The 10,001-nt window shown below is 54.6% G+C and overlaps 1 protein-coding gene across 1 annotated transcript; it reads left to right on the top strand.

The window, feature by feature from the left end:
- Positions 1–518: 518 nt before the first annotated feature.
- On the top strand, positions 519–9,890 carry LOC121085242 (TBC1 domain family member 24-like). The gene is made up of 6 exons (XM_040587766.1): positions 519–1,552; positions 1,861–2,019; positions 4,106–4,169; positions 5,619–5,714; positions 6,408–6,684; positions 7,560–9,890. The coding sequence occupies exons 1-6, from the start codon at positions 519–521 to the stop codon at positions 7,703–7,705; spliced, it is 1,776 nt and encodes a 591-aa protein (XP_040443700.1). The 3' UTR covers positions 7,706–9,890.
- Positions 9,891–10,001: the final 111 nt, after the last annotated feature.

Raw genomic sequence — 10,001 nt, 5'->3', positions numbered from 1 at the left:
CCCCCTGCCCTGCTCTGTCCCTGGGTGGTGACACAATGCAAATGGTCCCTCTCAGCTCCAGCATCATTTGTGCCCCCACTGCCCATGACGCTGGGCTGGGACTCAGCTGCTCATTATACTCAGTGGCGTAACGCTTCTGTCCCATTGTTACCCCAGGGAACCGGGACTGTGTCCCTGCTTTCTGGTCACAAGCTGGGAATTCAGGGGCTTTTTGAGGGATGCAAGGCTCCTCACAGTGTGGAGAAACACCTCTGACACCCAGCTAGTACCTGGCCCCATGCTTCCCTGAGCCCCTAGGCAGTGGTTTCACCCAGAGCCGGAGCCAACATGTGCAGGCAAGGGCAAAGCGAGCAGCTCCAGCCAGGCAAAGCCTTCTGAAAACCTCCCCTTGGCGTGGGGGGAATAACTATTGAAATACAAGACATTGCTGTAAGACTTCAAAGCGCCATCAGCCAGGGTGAAACGCTGTCAGCTGGGGCAGTGAAGCATGTTGAATAAAAGGTCTTTGTCCTACAGAGATGTTTGGCTCATCTCCAGTCACCATCGTGATCACGTCCGAAGCTGACACCTGGGACATCGACGCCTCCTCTTGTCTGGGCTGTGGACAGTTCGTGGATTGGGACAGGATGCCAGACCCGGAGCAACAGGCACATATCCCCCGAGACATCCTCAGTAAGCCTCCGAAGGAGCTGAAGAAGCTGGCAAGAGAAGGCTACTGGGCAGCGAGCCGCGCTCTCAGAGCTCAGGTCTACCACCAGCTCATCCAGCAGGTCGCCTGCCGGCTCGTCACCCCAGATGCCCTTGTCTACAGGGACGTGGCCAGTCGGCTCTTTGGGAAGCCAAGTGTGAGCTCCCACCCTTTGCCTGAGTTCCTGGAAGGATGTTCCATGCCCACATACTGCCTCAACCTGGAAGGGGTCACCGCCTTGAAGAAGATCCTCATCTGTGTCGGCAACCTTTTTCCCGACATAACCTACAGCCCAATCCTCCCCTCTCTGGTGGCTCTGCTGCTGCACTACAGTGAAGACGAAGCTCAGTGCTTTGAGAACATCTCTCGCCTCATCGCCAGCAATGCTCCCCACACCAGCTACATTGACCAGTCCTTCCTGGCCCACCAAGCCTCCTGCATGACTTTTGGGGATCTGGCCAACAAGCACTGCCCAGCAGCTCACAAACTCATAGCCAGCACCTCTGAGAACGTCTTTGAGGTCTACTCTGAATGGTTGTCATGGCTCTTTCATGATCTCCCCTTCAATTACGCCATCCGTGTCTTTGATGTCTACCTGCTGGAGGGGCAGAAGGTCCTCTACCGCATTGCTCTGGCCTTGCTGAAGCAGTACAGGCTCTCGGTGACCGCTGCCGAGCTGGAGGGGACCGACATCAAGGCAGACCTGCAGGCTTTTGTGCAGAACATTGCTGAGCACGTGACTGTTGACAAACTCCTAGAGAGAGCCTTTGGCATCCGGCTGTTCTCCCGCAAGGAAATCTGGCTTCTCCAGATGGCCAACAGGAAGGCGTTAATGGAGAGGGGCATAACCATGGTGCAGAGAAGGTAAGGAGAACTCTCTGTTTGCCAGCTCTTGGGGCTGAGAAGACAAAATATGAGTTACAGTGGAGATACAACATGGGGGGGGGGGGGGGGGGGGAGCTTCAGGTATCTCCCGCAGCTTTGGCTGTGCTGGGTGCCTCACAGCCCCTCATAGGGGACCTTGTCAGGAGGCACTGTGCAGTCACAGCTAGAGATGTTAACAGAAAGCTCATGATGCAAAAAGCGTGACAAAATCTGATGCATGGGGGCTGCACCCCTAAAAGCAGACAGGCACCCCAGCTTGGCCATAATGGATGTCCTCCCTCATGCAGGCAGTCCTTCCACCTGGCTGTGGACATGCAGAACTTCAGCTCCAGTATTGTAACGGCTCAGGAGATGCGCATCATCTGGTCCTGGATCCCTGAGCGCTTCTCCCTCTTCCCCCCGCTGCTGCTCTTCTCCACCTCAGAAGATGGGTGCAGCCTGCAGAGGTAAAGACTCATCTGCCCATCGGGTCAGGTTGGGTCAGACTGGTGAGGAGTAAAACTGGGTAGAGGTTAGTGTTGTAGAAAGGAGCAACATGTCGTGTCTGTGGGGTACATCTGACATCACCTGAGGGTTCTTGGGTTCGATTCAAGATCTTAAATGTGGCCTGGGCCAGTGCTGGCTGTAGGGGAGGGGGTGAAGCTCAGTCAGACGGCAATCAGCAACTCAGCACAGGGAACATCGAGCCCTGCACATGTGCTGTGCAGGGGAACATCCCCATCTGCCACGCCATGCCAGGCATGCTACAATCAGCCAGGGCCAGCCAGCACGCCATGCCCAGGCCAGGGCTCCAGCTCCCTCCCTGTGGTGCGGAGCACAGGCATGCTGCTGGATGCTGCAGTCAGTGCTGTGGCTCGAAACTGAGCTGGGAAATCAGTTTGCCACTGACTTCCCAAGCTGTGAAGCAGCAAAAGCCTTCCAGTGGGCTGAGGCTGCCTTTGCAAGAATGTTTTCAGGCAGGAAACCCAAACCTGCTCCTCTGCAGGAGCATGTTAAGCTGAGAGGTTGCAGTCACAGAGCAGGCAGAGCTCAGGGCAGGGGCAGACAGTGTGTGGGTACACCCTGCAATGAGGAAGACATCAAACGCTTGAAACACAAGTTAAGAGAGCCCAAGCATCATGGCCAATGCCCCAAATTGCAATAGAAAGACCAGTGTGAGCACTGGAGACAAAGTAGGGCCCAGTGATGGCCACTGCCACGGTCACGGAGCAATGGGTGCGGTGGGAAGCAGGGACATCCCCGCAATGCCCAGTGCTGGAGCACTGCTCTGCTGAGACGCAGCTCACGGCCAGCTGGGGAGGGATGCCAGGCTGTCCAGGGACTGGATGCTGCTCATGCCACTCTGGTTCTCAGGGTGATGTTTAAAGGTGGGGCCACGATGGCAGCACCTCCGTTAGCACCACGAGCATCACTCCCAGCCCATGAGAGGTGAGCAGGCACCCATAGCACAGCGGGGCAGCCCCACCCCGGGAAGCACAGCCCTGCACCTTCCCAAGGCAGCAACGGGGTGCAGAGCCCAGATTAGGAAACACATCCAGATTAAAAACAAGGTCATTTGGGAAACTCCCCCCAGGAAGCATCCCCCCAGCCCAGTGCCCCAGGGTAGGGGTGGGAGGATTTAATGTTTGGATTTATCTGAGCTATTACCTGCTTCACCAAGCAAAAATGATGACTTGAGAAGTCTCATAAGCCAACTCCCTCCATTCCTGTACAAACACTGAAGCTGCTGGAGCTACACAAAATCACAGAATCATAGAATCTTTTAGATTGGAAAAGACCTGTAAGACGATCCAGTCCCTATTAACCTGTTAGCTATTTTACCATAGTAATGCAAATCCTTGTTCAAAGCTGTTATAATAATTTCACAGAAATAACCACACACTGAGCTAGTAAGTCTAGTTTTATGGACCACATATGAAACTCGAAAACTAATGTATTTCACAGAGTTATCTGCTGTACATAAACATGCAAACTGAAAGCCTACTTCATAGAACCGCTAGACAAAAAGATTTTATTTTAAAGTGATAACTAAGAAAGTAACAATTTTCTCAGTGATTCCACAAAAATCTTACTGACGGCTTATTGTTAGACTTTTGGGCTGCTCTTTTCTATTTTACAGTCTTCTTACTCTTACCATTTCTCCCCTGGAAAAATGCAACATTTTAAAGTCAGTTTGCTACAAAGGAGCTGCAAGATGCTGGTTAGTTGAAGCATTCAGACAGTACATGGCACTATAGAGTTGTTCTGATTCCCCCACTTCCTCCTCCTTCAAAAAAAGGGAAGAAAATAAAGGCTGAGTTTTCATAGCAACATAGCAGCAATAAAGGATTGTTTGATGACAAGTTTCTGCTGCTGTCCTTCTGTGAGCTCCCTCGGGCCAGCTGCTGGCACAGCAACAGGCTGAGGGGCCACCACCGCTCCCCACTGTCCCTTTACAGCCCAGTGCTCGCCGCACGGCCAGGCTCCCTGCATGGCGTGCTGCTCCTGGCCCCCAGACCGCCACTGATCCAGCCTCCTTGTTCATCTCTGCAGGTTTTACACATGCTGTGAAGGCTACGAACCGACGGTGCTGCTCATAAAAACCACAGAGGGGGAGGTGAGTATTTCCCCAAGCAGAGTAGTGGGCTGCGCTGGTGCAGCTGTGGCGAAGGGGAAAGGGTGGTTGACCACACTGGCACTTGTTGGAGCAGCTACAGGGCTGTGTGGTCACTCTCCTGCCCTGCCTGGGGTCAGCCCCAGCCCCCAGGAGAGAGCAAACTGCACCTAGAGTCACCCCCAGCACCAAGAACCAGCTCAGACACCAGCTAGTCTGAAGTGTGCTGCTGGGGGGAAACGGGGGGTCAGTGAGGTGGAGAGAGTTCACAAGCGATACTCTTTTATTGTAAATACAAGCTAAATCATTAAGTCCTTGCTAAGCAGACTTCCCTGAAGTCAGCAGATGCTTTGCATGAGCCAGGACTTGTTTTCAATGCATTAAATGCAAGGATCTCTCTCTGACTGCAAGAGCAGACACACAAGGGAAATGGAGGAGAAATAAGGACAACTTCCACAATATTTGAAAGTCGTGAAATAACTGCAAAACCCCCTGAGCCAGACCTCTTCCTGGGGACTCTGAGAATGGCTCATAAACCTGTATTTTATCTCTCCACTCGTCATCAAACAGCGGGGGCAAGTTGTGTAAATTGTTCAGGCATCCCAAAGATTTATTGACCTACCAGTCCTATTTGCCAAGCCTGACACCTCAGCGTGGTGCGGAGATAAACACCCCGCTACCCCCTAGGGCCTTGTGCAGACAAGAGAAAGTGACTTAGAAAACCTTGTTTCCTACACGTTTTAGCTCATTTTATCCCTTAGCTAGCACCAAGGACAGGCATGAGGTCCCACCTCTCACTCATGACCCTTCAGCCATGGTCAAGTCAGGGATGTCCACGCCAGGATCAGGCTGACCGTGGGTGGAAGGACCCCTGGGCTTGGTTAAAAGCCTTCTAGGTAAAAAAAAAAAAAAAAAAAAAGGTTACCAAAGCCTTTGCCATTTTAAACCACATTTTCTCTAAAGTATCATAAAACAGGTGACCACCTCGCCACTGTCCAGGGGTCACTTGAGGACAAGGACCTCCTATAGCCCTTCCACAGCATGATGCAATACTGTTCACACCATGCTTTGAGCCGCACAGTTGCTCCTTTCTCTGGCTGGGAGCTCGCTGGGCTCGGTGGGAGGCACAGCTCCTGCTGCTGGGGAGCACACCAGCACCACCGAACCGGCCCCCAGCTCACCGCAACCACCTCTACTGCAATGGAGCAACCCCCCCCAGCAGCCAGAGCCCCCCTCAGGCACTGAGGCTGAGCGGACTCACACCCAGAGCACCAGCGACTTGTCAGCACAGGATTAGGCTGGCACAGCAGAATCTGGCTCTCCGGTCCCCCTGAGGCCCTTGCAGAGCCCTTGCCCTCCTGAAGACACGAGCAGTGGCTGGTGTTTCTGGGCTTGCTCTGGTCCCAGCCGTCTCACCTGCTGACGGCTGCCTCCCTGTGCTCTCTCCCAAAGGTGTGCGGGGCATTTCTCTCCTCTGACTGGAGTGAAAGGAAAAAGAGCGGGGCAACATCGGGCTTTTTTGGGACAGGGGAGTGCTTTGTGTTCACTGTAAGTCACATTTTATTTCTGGTTTTACACTCATGCGTTTGTCTGGTAATTGCTTTTTCCTTTATCCCTCTGACAACTCAGAGCATGGTGGCACCGAGCTGCTTCCTTATCACGGTCCCAACTGCTGCCCCTTAGCCCTGGCAGGAGGCAGCAGCACAGAAATTGCTGTGCTGTATCAGAGAAAGAGAGAAGGAACTCCAGCCCCCGAGGCAATGTGCAGTAACCCTGGGTGGGTCTTAGAGCATCCTCCCAGGATGACAGCAGGGCAGCATGCATGTCAGGGTGGGTTTCTGCCCTGTTTCCTTGGGCAGCTCCTGGATGGAGTACTGCCAAAGCAGCTCTGGCATCCCTGCAGAAGGAGCAGGCTGAGTTGGTCCAAGAGATCCTGGAGGCAAAGTCCAGCATTCATCCAGTACCCTGCCAGCATCCAACCAGCACCCACCTGGCAACATCGGCACTGCAGGTTTGCCCATCTCTGGCAGTGCTTTGCAAAGACAAAACCAACTTCCCAGCCACAGCTGCCTCCAGAGCAGCCCTGGCACTGCCAGAATGCCCTGTCCCTTCCCTACCCCAGGTCCAGACCTGGCACACAGCATCTGGCCCCGACCCACTGGGCCAGGCAGCACTGTCTCTCCTCAACAACAGAGAGATGCCCCAAAGCACAGGGCTCACCATGTTTCTCCTGCTTTCCAGGTGCGTCCTGAGACAGAGAGGTATGAGTGGGTGTTCATCAAGAAGCCAGAGCTGGCCAAAGCCGTGCCACGCTCACGCCAGCGGTCGCCTTCCCCCTCTCCTGCATCCCTCCTCGGCTCCTCCCTGGATGGCTGCAGCACCAGCTCGAACCATCTTACTGTGCCCGCGCCACAGAGGAAAGGCCGTCTCTCCCCATTTCTGGCCATCAGGCATTTCCTTCTGCCTTCCAAAACAGCTTCCATGTTCATGTCTGGGTCACAGGAAGGGATCGTTATTGGTAATGACCAAATGGTGGGCATCCCCCCACTGACACACTGCTGCTTGGGCTAAAAAGTTAAGATCTGAGTTGCCTGTAAAGGCAAAGACCTCCTGGTTTAGGATATCAGTTTAAAGTCAGGCAAGTTGAAGTCAGTCACCTTAAATTAGCAGGAGTACCAAGCTGCACAAGAGCGAGGATGCTCCTTCTGAGAGCCCCAGAGGGGCTCTGCCAGCCAAGGGGGAGCAGCACAGCCCAAACCTCCTGGTGAGGTTGGCACCCTTGAGGCTGGGTGTCCTTTCCCAGCTCTTCCCTCCGTTTTGCGTAGGATGCAGAGGAGATGTAGGTGGGGATCAGCCCAGGGAAGGGCCAGACACAGTCACCCAGAGCAGATGTGCCGGCTGCCTGCCTGCGGTGCTGTCTCCCAGGTCAGGCTTGAGCATGGAGGTTGAATCTTTGTGCCCCGCCACCACCGAGGTGGGTTCAGCAGAGGACTGCAGCAAGTCAGAAATGCCTGCAGCACTGACAGTTGCCTCTGCCTCCCTTCCAGCAACCCCCGGGAATAGGATCAGGACAAGCCTGGCTGCAGGGATGCAAGGAGCTTTACTTGTTCTCCAGCTCTCCAAGTAGTTTAATAATTCAGCTTGTGCTGCCAGGGCAACCTCTCGCACTGGCTGCTCTGCAGGTAGCTCTCTGGAAGCTCTGCCTCCACGCTGATATCCCAATTAGCAGAGAAGGCAGTCAGGGCATCCCTAGCCCAGCGCTGCACTGTGGCCAAAGGACAGAAAGCTGAGAGAGGGGTGCAATCCTGAGAGACCTCATCGGCTGGGCCAGTGCCCCTGCTTGGGCAGCAGGATGGGGAGAGCAGAACCTGACCGTCTTGCTTGCATTTTCAGGTGGAGGGGGAGGCCAAGCTCTGTCCCTCGACACCAACCTGCTCTGGGGGCGCACAGAGCACTGTGAGACCTTCGACAACCCTCCACTCTGCCAGGAGAACTTCAAGGTGCAGCTCTTGGAAGTGTGGGGCTTTCAAAATGCCTAGGTCCTGTGGGGAACAGCCCCTCACCGCACCGCACAGAGACGGGGACTGCTTGCCATTCTGGCCACCAGCCCAGCTGCCGGCTGTGGTCTCTGCCAGCAGCACCACAGGCACCTCCTCTCACCATCCTCCCCTCCACAGCCAGCCCTCATGGTGGTGTGGAGAGAGGGCAACACGGTGCCAGGAGGGCGCTGCCTTCGGGGACATATCAGGTCCCTTCCAACAGTTTGGACCCAGCCCGCTCCACCCAGTCTGTCCCGGTTTAGGATGCTGGAGGGGAGGTGAACCGGTCTAGTGTTTCTCACACTTCCCTGGCTTGTTTGCAGCTCGGGGCTCAACAGCAAACCAGTGGTACTGCAGCACAGGCAGATTATATAGGAATTCTAAGCCTAGGCAAAACCCAACACCAAGGCACAAAGCTGACCAGAAACACTCTCAGACCCCGCTTTGCTGCGGTCCCAAGCCCAGTGCCACCCTTCAAGCCATATACAGAATTTTGTAGCCTCTGCAGGTTATCAAGACTCCCCTGGGATCACAGACCGATCACCATCCAGCACAGTGCAAGAGACTCTTTTTGTCCGCAGTTGAAACTGCTGATCAGTGATTGACAAAGTCCTGCCTGGTGCTTACACACTGGCAGCCAGCAAGAACCCCCAGCTGTGCACCTGCCTCATCATTTTTGTATTAAACTGAGGAGCTATATTCACTGCAAAGGGCTGACCTAAGACTGCGAGCAGTGAAAACATATGAGCCTTAACCAGTGGGCCCTGACTCCCTGGGGTCAGGACAATGGGAGATGTGCCATTTTAAAACATGAAACGTGAATGTAGTTCAGTCAGACAAGGCAACCCTCGCAGGAGGCTTGTAGACCATAGAGATATTCTGGCTGCCGGATGAGAACATCTCCCACATCCAAATATACTTTCCACTTGTGGTTTTATCACTCACATATTCCACTTCTTGAGCTATTCAGAGCAGGAGCTATCGTTGCCTTGGTGCCTGCTTCCAGTGATGGCAAGATGACTCGGGCAGGAGCAGATGATGACAACAAGCTCAGACAAAACCAGCCATGTGGCAGACCTAGGGGTTACTTAGAGCCTTCAAAGGGTATCCATGTAAGATGAGGAGGTGAGATGCAGCCTTCCGTGCCCCTGTGCCTGGCCTTTGCCCACAGAGCTCAAGTGAAAAAACCCCGCAGAATTACTCTTTCCCTTCAGTTTAAAAAGTCTGCTTGGGTGTCCTCAGTATGTATTTCTGTGATCATGTCCTGGACATTCTCCCTGGCTGAAAGCTTCCCATGGGTTTCCCTCTCCCTTCCCAAGTGGCTGTTTCACCTCTCCACCCAGAGATGTACAGGATGCAGGAGACGCTTGATGCACAGCCCATCATTAGCAGCCCAGCCTGACCTCGCAGCAGCCTTCAGAGCATCTCCTTGCAAAGAGCAAGCGCGCCCCACGTACTGCACCGAGGCACCGGAGGCTGGGTACGCGCGGTGCGGGTGCTGCTGACGCGGTGGCTGGGCCCGCGAGCGCCTTCAGGCCATCGGCGCTGGGTACCGGCACGTAGTGAGCGCCTTTGGGGCATGTAGCGAGCATCTTTGGGGCACATAGTGATCACCTTTGGGGCACGTAGCGAGCATCTTTGGGGCACGTAGCGAGCATCTTTGGGGCACGTAGGGAGCATCTTTGGGGCACGTAGTGAGCATCTTTGGGGCACGTAGCGAGCATCTTTGGGGCACGTAGCGAGCATCTTTGGGGCACGTAGCGAGCATCTTTGGGGCACGTAGTGAGCGGCTTTGGGGCACGTAGGGAGCATCTTTGGGGCACATAGGGATCACCTTTGGGGCATGTAGCGAGCATCTTTGGGGCACGTAGTGAGCATCTTTGGGGCACGTAGCGAGCGCCTTTAGGGCACGTAGCGAGCATCTTTGGGGCACATAGCGAGCATCTTTGGGGCACGTAGTGAGCATCTTTGGGGCAAGTAGCAAGCACCTTTGGGGCGCATAGCGAGCGCCTTTGGGGCATGTAGCGAGTATCTTTGGGCTGTCAGCACTAGGCACCAGCACATAGTGAGCACCTTTGGGGCGCATAGCGAGTGCCTTTGGGCCATCGGTGCTGGGCACTGGCACTATGCACCCGCCGCAGCCCAGCGCCACAGCCAACACCAGCTGCGGGCCATGTTCCCTGCCTGCCCCTGACAGGCGCCTTCGCCATGTCTGAGAGGGACGCCACACTCCGTCCTTCTCACACTCGATTCCGTTACTGAATAAAGTTCAAAACTCTTGGAGAATAAAGAGAAA

This window comes from Falco naumanni, chromosome 1 (assembly GCF_017639655.2).
Source record: "Falco naumanni isolate bFalNau1 chromosome 1, bFalNau1.pat, whole genome shotgun sequence".
Lineage (NCBI taxonomy): Eukaryota > Metazoa > Chordata > Aves > Falconiformes > Falconidae > Falco > Falco naumanni.
Note: the sequence above shows the minus strand (reverse complement) of the source record. Positions and strands in the feature narration are given on the sequence as shown.